The sequence below is a fragment of the Oncorhynchus kisutch genome, linkage group LG18, assembly GCF_002021735.2.
Source record: "Oncorhynchus kisutch isolate 150728-3 linkage group LG18, Okis_V2, whole genome shotgun sequence".
In the NCBI taxonomy this organism is placed as follows: Eukaryota; Metazoa; Chordata; class Actinopteri; order Salmoniformes; family Salmonidae; genus Oncorhynchus; species Oncorhynchus kisutch.
The window spans coordinates 37521514-37535880 of record NC_034191.2 but is presented as its reverse complement, the minus strand read 5'-3'; the positions used below and the strand labels follow the sequence as shown (position 1 = coordinate 37535880).

General features: G+C 41.5%; 1 protein-coding gene across 3 annotated transcripts in view; it reads left to right on the top strand.

Annotated features, from left to right (window-relative positions):
- Positions 1–14367, top strand: part of LOC109909368 (limbic system-associated membrane protein) — a 1000013-nt gene that overhangs the window by 950168 nt on the left and 35478 nt on the right. For all 3 annotated transcript variants that reach the window (XM_031795984.1, XM_031795983.1, XM_031795985.1), the window contains one exon: positions 10618–10850. In XM_031795984.1, coding sequence (XP_031651844.1) covers positions 10618–10850 — 233 coding nt within the window. The remainder of the gene's footprint in view (positions 1–10617; positions 10851–14367) is intronic.

Sequence of the window (14367 nt, the reverse complement as noted above, 5' to 3'; positions counted from 1 at the left end):
TCGATACCATTTACTGTATCTTGCCTATGCCGCTCTGTACCATCACTCATTCATATATCTTCATGTACATATTCTTTATCCCCCTACACTTGTGTGTATAAGACAGTAGTTTTGGAATTGTTAGTTAGATTACTTGTTGGTTATTACTGCATTGTCGGAACTAGAAGCACAAGCATTTCGCTACACTATTATTAACATCTGCTAACCATGTGTATGTGACAAATAAAATTTGATTTGATTTGATGCTTGAGATATCGGGAGTGCGAGACCTTCGGAATATAAGGTTATATATGACTTTGTTCTTCCAAAAATGAGTTGGTCACATATAATGGATCTTTAGATGGTTCTACATGTCTGTAAAGTTAGATTTTTGAAAAAGTACATTTTAATTAAAAAAAATAATAAAAACTAGAAAATTCTATCTGTATAAACCCATTTGAACTGGGCGCTAGAAGGCTCGATCAGCTATCCAATCACAAGCCTGAACAAATACAGACGGAGCAATCAGAACACGTCTTTGCTGTCTCTAAGTATGATCTAGGTTAGTCTAGCCAGCAATAATGGGACACAAGCAAAAACAAACAACACTGTCAGAAAACTTAAAAGTAAATACTGGTGTCACATCGTTGTTCGGTGATAACAGTAATTCGTCTCGTGATCATAATACATTTCTTTAATGTATTTATGTGTTCTGACTCTCTTGGTAGAATAGTGTTATTCTGTCATTTATGTATTCAAATAGCTACAGTTTTATTAAAAACGGAACATGTCTCCTTCAGAAGTGTCAGATAGAACCTTATTATGGTTGAACCCAAATGGATTTACAGATGTCTCAGGGTTTTGATACTCTGCACATTAGATGCCTTTAAGGTGAGGACCTTAATGGGTTATAAAGAAGAATTCACCAAAAAACAGTTCTGAGATCTGTGATGTGAAAACTGACGCTCAATTGTTCAGAAGTGTGCTTTGTGCAGATAGAACCTTATAGTCCCAAGATCACGAGTGTAAACTAGGCCTACTTTTAACATAATAACAGACAATTCTTCAACTCTTCAACCCAACATCTATAAACACTGTAATGTCTTGCAGATGTTATTGTCAATTCTTCACATTCAGAAAATGCATTTCCTGCTAGTGTGATTATTCCCCGATCTCTCAGATACATTGGTTTTAAAAGTTGCACTTCTGTAAATAACCTTTCAGATATGGTTTAGACGCATGTCTGACGCAATTCGTTATCATAGAAACAATCTCAGCCTTTTCTGGATGTAACAACAGATACCCAAAGCAATCCAAACACCAGCGGCCTGTCTCAATTGATTACTATGATGGTTCCGGTCCAGGTTCACCTTGTTGCTGATGCATATGGTGTAATGGTGTGTGCCAGAAACCTCCTGGATTGTGTCTGTAATCTATGGTCCATGGTTACGCCACTCCACTCCAGAGCCAGACCTAGCGAGACAATTGTGGGCGAATCCTCAGTGTCTTCACCCTCCAAGTGCGTTTAGGTTTAAGGATTCTTTCCTGAGTGAACAAGGTTCTTATAAGAGGCGACAGGAGCATGTGGCCAGCGCAAAGTGATTACCAGTTTCCCCCGTCACTTTAAAGTGATATGCTGCATGTTCCACAGTCAATTCCCAGCTACCTGTGACAGCAAGAAATTGGCAGCGCTGAGGCCCACAAAATGTTTGTTTTTTTCACTTGAAGTGAGCGAGTGCTTCAACGCCAGCCCTCAACTGAAATAAAAATCAGCAACTTCAGAGTAATTTAACTGGTTGCTCTCTCAGTAATCATCTGGGTGACTGGTAGGTTTGTCTTGAGGCAATCTGTTGTGGTGTGTTGGGAGGCAACTTGGGGCAAATCTGTCCTGAAAAACTCACTTCCTCCTTGTCTAACCTGCAGGAAGAGAGATTTCCACCCGGAAAATGTTTACTGCGAGCGTCGACACCTTTGTGATTAATTATTGGCCTGATAAAATTGCATTTATTCCATCGTGTGTATTATTTTGTGGCAGCCATGCATTTCACTGCATTATTAATATTCCTTGTGCTTTCCACACTTTCATAGTGAGAGAAAGCATGAATTCTAGCACAGAAAACCACATTTTCTTGCAGTCACACACCAGGACCGTCTTGGCGTAATCTCATGGAACAGTGCCACGCCACCCGTTCCTCTGCCTTCCTTCGACAGAAAGCAATTAATGGAATATCTGTAAGCTCCTATATACCGTGGCTGAAATGGCAGGGGTATATAATGTACAGCCGGATGGATCATTCATTACTAACAACGTTAATTTATTCCTCCCAATCGATGCACCTTTCAGATTTGTAGGCATTTCGAGGGATGTCAAATGTTGTCCTTTAAACGTTGACCGCAGAACACATTTTTTTTCTAGACCACAGCCATGCTTTAGTTTCGTACAAATCTCAGCTCTCGGCTTCTCCACTTTTTCATACAAGCAAATCTTTCTTTGTTCATGTCACACTGTCAAGGCTGCGATGAGTGACTTTAATCATATTACACTCAAAGGAATGTCGTACTTTCCGAATCATCACTTCAACTGAGGATGTTTCCTTTTTTTTTACGTACCTGAGATATTGTTTCATGTTTTTCAGTTGAAGATATAGCCTGTAACAAAACTGAAATGCTTTGAATATGGAAAGTGTATAATCATAGCACTTATAATGTAATCAAAAAATAACCTTAACTCAGGATGTAGAACTCTGCATAAACCATGTAACCATTAGGCTAATGTATGCGGGTTAAATTAATTCATGCACGCGCACACAATTATGGAGATATTTGGAGCGCTATAACATTTAATGTGTTAATAATCCTTTACTTGTTAATCAAGGTAGCTCTCTGCCTTGAACCTAAAGACCGTTGCATTAGCAGAACACAAATAAATAACACCACACTGTTGTCGGGCAGAACAGACTACTTTGTCTTGTTGCTATTGACTAGGTAACAAACAGTCCAACCTTTTACTGCATGTTTTACTGCTGTTGTCATGACTGTGTACAGTAAAGACATTTATCACAAATTAAACTTAGCAGACCTTCAAACTTGAGAACGGATGTACACTTCTCTTGGGCTTTGACTGACAGAGCCAGAACTGGCTGGCTGAGAGGAGAGAGAAACCTTGGCTATTGTTCCAAGTCCAGACTGGGAGGTGAATAGCCTTTTATTTTGATGACACTTTATGGGGGTGTGATGGTGGGCAGATGATGGGCAGGATGAAACAATCACTCTTTAATGCTTTTTTAAATGATCTTGTTTTACAGCTGACACAAACAGACCAAACAGCAACCCCAAGGTTGAAAGTAGCGGACTCTTTAGATATTAAAGGTGCACTATGTTGGAAACGCTCTGCCATTTCCTGGTTGCTAAAATTCTAATAGTTCACCTAATTTCAGTTTGTGACAAAACAACCAAGTATTGTGTAGAGAATCATTGTACCTTCTAAACCTCTGTGAAAAATATTTTATTTTCAGCTGTTTGAAGCTGGTGTACCAAACCGAAAGTATGAAAGTTAAGAATGGGAAGCATAGAAATAGCGCACATAATACCGTTTCTTAGATTTGCTTTCAATGAAAAAGACAGATCTATAACTAACATGTCATTGCAAATTTGATCGGGTCGCCCAAAAACGTAAGAGTTGAAGTCGGAAGTTTAAATACACCTTAGCCAAATACATTTAAACTCAGTTTTTCACAATTCCTGACACTTAATCGTAGTAAAAGTAGGTCAGCTCTTAGGTCAGTTAGGACCACCCCTTTATTTTAAGAATGTAATATGTCAGAATAATAGTAGAAAAAAATGATTTATTTCAGCTTTTATTTATTTCATCGCATTCCCAGTGGATCAGAAGTTTACAAACACTCAATTAGTATTTGGTAGCATTGCCTTTAAATTGTTTGACTTGGGTCAAACATTTTGGGTAGCCTTCCACAAGCTCCCTATAACTGAGTCAGGTTTGTAGGCTCCTTGCACACGCTTTTTCAGTTCTGCCCACACATTTTCTATAGGCTTGAGTTCAGGGCTCCAATACCTTGACTTTGTTGTCCTTAAGCCATTTTGTCACACCTTTGTAAGTATGCTTAGGGTCATTGTCCATTTGGAAGATCCATTTGTGACCAAGCTTTAACTTCTTGACTGATGTCTTGACATGTTGCTTCAATATAGCCACATCATTTTCCTGCCTCATGATGCCATCTATTTTGTGAAGTTAACCAGTCCCTCCTGCAGCAAAGCACCCCCACAACATGATGCTACCAGCCCGTGCTTCACGGTTGGGATGGTGTTCTTCGGCTTGCAAGCCTCCCCCTTTTTCCTCCAAACATAACGATAGTCATTATGACCAAACAGTTATATTTTTGTTTCATCAGACCAGAGGACATTTCTCCAAAAAGTACGATCTTCGTCCCCATGTGCAGTTGCAAACCGTAGTCTGGCTTTTTTATGGCGGTTTTGGAGCAGTGGCTTCTTCCTTGCTGAGCGGCCTTTCAGGTTATGTCTATACAGGACTTGTTTTACTGTGGATATAGATACGTTTGTACTTGTTTCCTCTAGCATCTTCACAGGGTCCTTTCCTGTTGTTCTGGGATTGATTTGCACTTTTCACACCAAAGTACGTTCATCTCTAGGAGGCAGAACGCGTCTTTTTCCTGAGCAGTATGACGGCTGCGTGGTCCCATGGTGTTCATACTTACGTACTATTGTTTGTCCAGATGAGTTTGTTGACAAGAAATTTGTGGAGTGGTTGAAAAACGAGTTTTAATGGCTCCAACCTAAGTGTATGTAAACTTCCGACTTCAACTGTACATATTGCAGCGTTAGGCTTATACAATTTTTAGCTTATCAATCAAGCTTGGAGTGTATTCATAAAAACGTCAGATGCAACTCACAACCTCTTCATAGCCACTCAGAATGTGGAGCGGATGGTCATTGTAGTTATCAACCTCTTAACTTTCCAGACAAGTAATACTGTAAATAAGCAATTTCAACAGTATTACGATTCATACCAAGACTTGAGTGGTCTTCTTATACAAGATGACAGGTGCTTTGTCAAGTCTTGGTAATTAGAGGCCTCTGTGCCAGGGCAATCTAACCTTTAGCACTCCCCCAAGGCCACAAGCAGCAGAGAGGGCGCTATTGCAAAGGCCTCATATGGTCCACTGAGAGGTCTGTGCTAATAGAGCCACGGCATTACAGCTAGTGATATGTAGAGTGAATACAAATCATTCTCAGGAGCATACTCCAGTAACCCTGCTGTCTAGAAGCCATACCTCCTTCTTTGCTTTACATTATCCTCCTCTCAGTACAGTATTAACATGTCCTCAATCGTGTTTTCCCTATGGATGACACAGAGGGCGTTTTACAGCCAATTATTTTCTAATGTATATTATTTACTGTGAGGGAAGAGGTTGCTTATCTCAGGTTTATCCTCAGTTATGAAGGCACAATGTGTTGAGAGAGCATCTCAGGAGGTTTAATCGAAGCAGGATGCCATTTCCATACATCCCCCTGACTAGGATTCTCAGAGGTATCATCTATCCCACAGTTGTTATGTTCAAGCAATCTTTTCTCACCTCCACAACTAGTTTAGCAAGACAGATAAAACAACAGTCACTGTACTGTAAGGATTCATCTCACATTATTAATCTCCTAATTGACTGAATATTCAGACAGTGATGTATGTGAACCAGGAGAGCAAGAACAGTGCATGATGGGAAATTATTGCAATGTTTTGTGGCTATTTAGAGGCTTTGTAGTGGAAACCTGCCCAAAGACAAAGAAGAGGGTCTCAGTCTTTCCAGATGCATACTGTATATGTCACACGCACACAGCTTCTTCCTCTGCAAGCTGTTCTGAGTGAATCATGTTCAGGAGAAATTACTAAGTGTTCTGGGAAAAAGGAATTCAAAGAGGGTACCAAAAAGTGAAAGGAGCATCCTCAGATAACCAGAAAAAAGATTGGAGGCTGCTGGTTTCTTCTCTCCCCATTTCTCCCTTTTCTTCATTGTACAACGTGTGTTCTGTTGCCACTGTGGGTTTATTTACTTGTACTGTTAGTTACGTTTGTTGTATTTGTAGCATCTAGAATGAATTGATTTCCTGCAGGTTTCACCCTATGGGCTAGATTCGGATCCAGGGGGCATTGGTATTTTTTTCCGTAATGATATCAATTCCTTTTAAGTCTATGAATAAAATAATACTTTTTCTCACCCTCATAATTTCCCTTTTAAATGCTTCATTGGCACTCTGTGGATTTCATAAACAACCCTCAAAAACATCACACTTTCCTTTTGATTCAAACCAATTAATGTGACCCTCACGACGACCTGTGTCAACACAATTTTACGAGAATAATCATGACTTGTGTTTGAACCCACTTGGCTTAATTTCGTCTTTTGCGTCAATTCAACAGTATGTCTGGAGTTCCTTGTAAAATTACTATGTACACTATACACCAACATGGCTAATTAATCACCTGGTTGTTTATGAACGTGTGAAATCATTAGTCCTCTAAAGACAGGACATTTTTATCTGGCATCCGTTGAGGTGCCGTCTGCTCTGTACTGTACCTACCAAGGGCTTTTCTATACCTCCTAGTTTCTAAACGAGTGCACTGTTCCCTCTAAGCCACGTCCTTGGAGATTACTGCCACCTTCCCGGAAATACTCTTAACCTGCTACCGAGAACATATCTGGGGCGAAGAAATGCTGTAAGGGGAAAAGATATGACCTGGCTTTGATTTGCCTGCTGCTTTTTCCCCACTGTGTGCTACATGCAAACAGAACGACGTGTAAAAGGAACAGCCACCCGTCACAAACCGAAGGAGAAGGGGAGTTGGCCCATGATCAGCCAACATATTTCTCCATCCTTTTAATCAAAACAGTGTTACAGGGGGTTTGGCCAAGTTGATCGATCGCTTGAGAGAGCGCGTCTGTGATTATGTAAGTGAGCTGGTTGTTTTCAGTTTTTTTGCGCCCTGCCTGTAGAGCAGCTGTGCCTCCCACCACCCCCTCACACCACCTCAGCATGATTCAGTCCAGTCCATTCTGCTTGGGGGGGGGAGTATGAAGGGAGTACAGGGTGAGTAGCTGTCTGCCAGAGCCTGGCACGTCTCCCCTCTCATTAGTCTCCCACTATGCCTCTGCTGCCTGTATTGTGAGCTGTGGGCTTCCCCTACGGTGAACCCTGCAGCATGGCCGCGGCCCAGCTCAGCAGCACAGGCATCCGTCAAACACAACAGACCTCTGTCATCCTGCCTGCCTCACCACCTGCCTGCTGCTTGCCAAAGCAGAGGTTGCTTAGAGACGGGGAGAGAGGGAGGCAGGAGCCGCTTGCCTTCTAAGGCAGTCGCTTGTTAGTTTGAACAGGAAAAAGGTTTGGCTGGCGCCCTGCATGCGGTGGCCAGGGAGCTTGGGTTTGTGAAGGGTTTATGAAGCGCGATGAGGAAACTGATGTGCTCCCACTGTAGTCCTGCTCACCTGACGGGGAGTCCAGGGTGTTTCTGATTGGAGGGCGGAGGGTTAGAAAGGGTTCCTATTGGCTGATAAAGGCGTTGGAAAAAGCTTTAATTAAGAGACATGTACAGTAGCTCAGATGTCATGGCCATTGGGTACTATTAGGGTTTGCCGGTGGAGTTTTTAAAATTATTTTTTATTTATTTCACTATTTCAGTTAAGAACAAATAATTTAACAATGACGGCCTACACCGGCCAAACCCGGACAACACTGGGCCAATTGTGCGCCACCCTATGGGACTCCCAATCACAGCCGGTTGTGATACAGCCTGGATTCGAATCAGGGTGTCGCCTCAAGCACTGAGATGCAGCGCCTTACAACGCAGCGCCACTCGGGAGCCCCAAAACTCTTTTAGCAGAGGATGGTTTCGATCCATCGACCTCTGGGTCATGGGACCAGCACGCTTCCACTGCACCACTCTGCTTCCCAAATGGGTTGTAAGACATCTGTGGATAAGTAAGAGAGAACCTGGGCCTGTATGTATCAAGCGTCTCAGAGTAGCAGTGTTCATCTAGGATCAGGTTTCCTCTGTCCATATAATCGTATTCATGATTGGGCAACTCTGATCCTAGATCAGCATTCTTACTCTGAGACGCTTTACAAATACGGGCCCAGTTATTAAGGTGGTAACCCTCCTAGATTTCTGATAAGCCACCTCTCCTTCGATAGGGAAGGCCACAGTAGTGACACTCTACTGCACGTGAGAACCCCTTAGAGTCATTGTGAAACAACTTCTGCTCCCCGACATTCACTTTTTGTTTTGAATATACTCGATATACTGTGTCGAGTGGCTGAGTTTTCAATTTGCATTTTCGGCATATGTCTGCCAGGTTATATTATATCCATTCTCATTGATTCAGACGTCCCCTTAGATTTATTCAGTAAGCAGGCGCTCTAACACACACAGTCTTATACACGGCGTAAGGCTCTGACAGCATGCAACAAGCCAAGCTAAACAAGAGGATACTGATGTCCTTTTTAATCAGGAGGAAAACCAATACTGTTCACCTAGATATGTTTGTGGTCCTGTATAGCTCCGTTGGTAGAGCGTGGTGCTTGCAACGGCAGGATAGTGGATTCGATTCCTGGGGACCACCCGTACGTAAAATTTATGCACGCATGACTGTAAGTCGCTCTGGATAAAAACATTTGCTATATATTATATATTTATCAGAAGAAAGAGCAAAGCGGGGAGAACTGGAGAGATCGAAAAGAGCTTAGATTTTGACAAATCTACTTCCCCAGAGTTCGATGAACTCGTGGATACCATTTTTATGTCTCTGCGTGCACTTTGAAGGAAGCACTTGCGCAATTGCTAACTGCAATAAATCTAGTTAGCATTGCCTCACAAAACTACCTCAAACTTCCTTCATACTGGATACAGAGACATATAAATGGTATCCAATAGTTCATCTGACTCTGGAGAAGTAGATAAAGGGCCTCATTGCCAAAATCCTGAAGTATCTTTTTAAGTGCAGCTATCCCTCAGAGATGCCTCGGATTAGGAGGAGTCATTTTCATTCCAATAATTAACCTTTGTTTATCTTTGGTCACTACGTATAGGGATCATTCCCTATATCCAATAGACCTACAGTACCAGTCAAAAGTTTGGACACACCTACTCATTCAAGGGTTTTTCTTTATTTTTACTATTTTCTACATTGAAGAATAATAATGAAGACATAAGAACAATGAAATAACACATGGAATCATGTAGTAACTAAAAAGTGTCAAACCAATCAAAATATATTTGAGATTCTTCAAAGTAGCCATCCTTTGCCTTGAAGACAGCTTTGCACACTCTTGGCATTCTCTCAACCAGCTTCACCTGGAATGCTTTTCCAACAGTCTTATAAGAGTTCCCACATATGCTGAGCACTTGTTGGCTGCCTTTCCTTCACTCTGCAGTCCAACTCATCCCAAACCATCTCAATTGGGTTGAGGTTGGGTGATTGTGGAGGACAGGTCATCGGATTTAGCACTACATCACTCTCCTTCTTGGTCAAATAGCCCTTACACAGCCTGGAGGTGTGTTGGGTCGTTGTCTTGTTGAAAAACAAATGATAGTCCCACTAAGCCCAAACCAGATGGGATAGAGTATTGCTTCAGAATTCTGTGGAAGCCATGCTGGTTAAGTGTGCCTTGAATTCTAAATAAATCACAGGCAGTGTCACCAGCAAAGCACCCCCACACCATCACAACTCCTCCCCCGTGCTTCACGGTGGGAACCACACATGCGGAAATCATCAGTTCACCTATTCTGCATCTCACAAAGACACAGGGGACAGATTTCCACCGGTCTAATGTACATTGCCTGTGTTTCTTGGCCCAAGCAAGTCTCGTCTTCTTATTGGTGTCCTTTAGTAGTGTTTTCTTTGTAGAAATTTGACCATGAAGGCCTGATTCTCCTCTGAACAGTTGATGTTCAGATGTGTCTGTTACTTGAACTCTGAAGCATTTATTTGGGCTGCAATTTCTGAGGCTGGTAACTCTTATCCTCTGCAGCAGAGGTAACTATGGGTCTTCCTTTCCTGTGGCAGTCCTCATGAGAGCCAGTTTCATCAAAGCACTTGATGGTTTTTCGACTGCCCTTCAAAGTTCTTGACATTTTCCGGATTGACTGACCTTCATGTCTTAAAGTAATGATAGACTCTCTTTTCTCTTTGCTTATTTGAGCTGTTCTTGCCATAATATGGTATTCAATCTGTTAATTTAAATTCCAGGTGACTACGTCATGAAGCTGGTTGAGAGAATGCCAAGAGTGTGCAAAGCTGCCATCAAGGCAAAGGGTTGCTAATTTGAGGACTCTCAAATATCAAATATATTTAGATTTGTGTAACAATTTTTGGTTACTACATGATTCCATATGTGTTATTTCATATTTTTGATGTCTTCACTATTACTCTACAATGTAGAAAATAGTACAAATAAAGAAAAAACCTTGAATGAGTGGGTGTGTCCAAACCTTTGACTGGTATTGTACATAGATTTTAATATTAATTTCACACGGTTCTGGTGCATACTTGTTTTCAAATCAACCTGATTCGTAACTTGGTAAATTTCCTCTCTTTTTTGTCCTTCCAGGTGTTACGTGGATGATAAGGTGTCCAAAGTTGCCTGGCTCAACCGATCCAACATCATCTTCGCTGGGGAGGACAAGTGGTCGCTGGACCCACGTGTGGACCTGGTGAACAAGGGCCAGCTGGAGTACAGCCTTCGCATCCAGAAAGTGGATGTGTACGACGAGGGCTCCTATACATGCTCCATCCAGACCAAACAACAGTCCAAGACCTCTAATGTACATCTCATTGTCCAAGGTAGGCACTAGCACAATTAACCAATCAATCAACCAATAAATCCATCAATCAATCCAAAAAGTTTATAAACATTTATAATGCCCTTTTTACAGTAAAAGTTTTCAGTAACTTGGCCATTATTAGGTTCTGAACGAACAGAGTAAAAACTCAAATGGACGACTAGAAACAGCTCAAACCCAGTTTTCACCACTGGGTCATACAGCAGCAAAGACAAAGACATGTTTATACAAAGTACATATCTTTATACACTCCTACTGGGCGGAGTCAACTCCTTGCATGTCTAAGATACACAATCCTCATTAGTTAGGCAGAAACACAGTAGGTCCCTCTTCCTAGTATTGTTATGGCCCTGCCTAAGTCTAGAACCGTGTGTGTGTGTGTGTGTGTGATAGGACTATAATCAGATGGTCTTCCGGGGCCACCTCCCAGCAGTGTCTTCTCTCTTCATCTGTTGACCTTATCTCGAGTTGAGTTCCACATCCCTTATGGTCCTGGTTCCTCAGCAACTGGCCTGCCTTATCAACAACTAACACTAGACTCTTGCCCTTTGCCTCCCTCCTTAGGAACATTCATATTCAACAATAACATAATTGAACAGAATATTAACTTTCTGCACTTCCCCTTTTCTCTCTCAGTAACTTTCCACACACCTAGTTCCTCTTGACCCTTCATTGACCCCTAACATATACATTCCTTATACATGTAGAGTAATAAATAAGTTCTAGTATGGTAACATGACTAAGTATATTTCTAGCTAGAATCTAACTCCATGTACTGTACGTAGCTGCCTGTCTCAAGACTAACAGTCCACCATCTTCCTCCATCAACCCCGCAGCCCACCTATGGGTCTCTGTAATCTCCTTGTCTTCCATATTATCTGGACAGCTGACAGGGAGTTCTCTTTAGCTGTCAAGAACTCCTTATCAACTGTCCACACAGTATGAAAGACAATGAGATGTCTGTCTGCTCAGCAGAATGTAGATCTGAGGCCCTCGCTGTGAGGTCTTGTTTCTTGCCGTCCGTTTCACCTGAAGCCATTTCCAGTAGTTTTTTACCTTTGTCTTGGTGCACTTGTGCTGCATATCAAACCTGAAGCTGAAATTCAAGTTAACCCATTAATGTTCATTTGTTTGTGCAATAATAGTTTGTGCAATAATTGTGTCTATATTCTGTCTAACAGCACCATTAATGGCAGCACCACCCACCTATTGCAAATGAATCTCAGACAAATTGTGATATGATTAGGGGTGGAAGATGGATGATAACCCAAGATAGCATTTTACCACACAAAAGCTACAGGAGAACGCTGTCTGTTCACGTAGCGATGTTAATAGCACTGAAAGGTCAATACATGAATTGATGCTTGTGCCATGTTCTAAGTGGATCTGTTCCAGCAAATTATTCCCTGTTATCAGAATCCCATTGGGTTCAATTAGACACTGCTTGATCATTGGTTCTTCTCATATAGTCTTCCTGTGTTTCCATTTACCTGCACATATTTCATGACTGACATTTAGAGCTAAAAATGGATTCTACATTGTTTTTCAACATTCATTACTTTTTCTCTCCAGTAGTCCTCAGTCCTAATCTTCAACTGTTATGTGGATATGAGATAACATTAGCCTGGTCTCAGGTCTGTTTGTGCTGTCTTGCCAACTCCTATAGTCATTGTTATAACAATGTGACAAAATGACCATATGAGTTGGCAAGACAGCTCAAACGGATCAGGGACCAGCTTACTTTTTCCTGTGGGAAGCATTCTATTCATTTCCTCCCCCCATGCTGAAACTATGGCATCATATTGAAAGCATATCACATCCCACCGTGTTAGTAATAGTAGAATTCTGGCTGGCTATAGGAGAAAGTCAAATCGTCATCACACCATTCAATTATCCAACACACATTTACTGCTGAATAGAGAATTTTTTGCACATAGTTTAGGGCGGAAATGTCTGCCAGACGAAGTGAAACGCTGTGTGTGGTGTCCCTTTCAACGACACATAAGGAAACTCCAAAAGCAGAGTAAAACAAGTTAAATAGCTAGTCAACCTTCCTTCTTTTATGAAAGTGTTTCCAGCAGCAAGCAGCCAATGCCTCTTCCTGCTAGTTAGCTGGCGGAGACCATGCTCATGTAACCGAAGCTGACACACTTTCTGCTAGCAGGGACACCAGTGTAATTGGAAAACAAATGAGTAAATTTGCTGTGAATAATAAAGCCATGAACTTGCAGCGTGCTTAAAGGCATTGGCGCTCAAAGACAGGGTCATTGCACATGACGAGAATCACAATATGGCGATTTAGCCAGCCCGTTCGCTTTTGATTTGAATGAAACCCGAGCTAGCAGTTGATGTGGAGCTGTTGAAAGTCTGTGTGACTATGATACTCCGACACCATTGGTTGACTTTAGTGTTTGCTTGGTATATGAGAGAGTGACAGGGTGTCAAGAGCAATGTGTGTATGCTGGTCGTGTGATGAATGTTTTGAGACCATTGAAATCTGTCAATAAAATGGATCCCATGATGTCTCCTATTGCAACAGTAAGCTATTTTTTTGTGCGGCAAACGGGACCGCTTTCTCAGCAGATTTTTATCAGGATTGATTTGGTCGCTTTTGAAATTAATGTCAGCATTATTCAATCTTTATTAAAAAATCTAAATCATTTAAATTAGAGCGCTAAGCAGCAACACAGGGTTCTTAGCAGACAAGCACACAGATCCACCATGCAGTGAATAGATACTGCTATAAACGCTGATGGCCCGCAAGCCAGGTTTCCAGATGCAAAAAATATATAAAATATATGTATATAGTACCAGTCAAAAGTTTGGACACCTACGCATTCATAGTTTTTAAAAACATTTTTACTATTTTCGACATTGTAGAATAGTAGTGAAGACATCAACACTTTGAAATGACACATATGGAATCATGTAGTAACCATAAAAGTGTTAAACAAATCAAACTGTGTTATATTTGAGATTCTTCAAAGTAGCCACTCTTTGCCTTGATGACAGCTTTGCACACTCATGGCATTCTCTTAACCAGCTTCACCTGAGCACTTGTTGTCTGCTTTTCGTTCACTCTGCGGTCTAACTCATCCTAAACCATCTCAGTTGGGTTGAGGTCGGGTGAATGTGGAGGCCAAGTCATCTGATGCAGCACTCCATCACTCTCCTTGGTCAAACAGCCTGGAGGTTGAAAAACAATATAGTCCCACTAAGCGCAAGCCATATGGGATAGATTTTTTTTGGCTATTTTCTGTATACACCCCCCCCCCCCCCGCACCTACCTTGTCACAACACTGAAAACTGATTGGCTCAAATGCATTAAGAAGGAAGTAAGTATACTCCAGGTGACTACCTCATGAAGCTGGTTGAGAGAATGCCAAGATTGTGCAAAGCTGTCATTAAGACAAAGGGTGGCTACTTTGAAGAATCTCAAATATAAAATATATTATTGATTTGTTTAACACTTTACTTTCCTTATATATATATTTTTTTTTTACACTTTCATTGTTGGC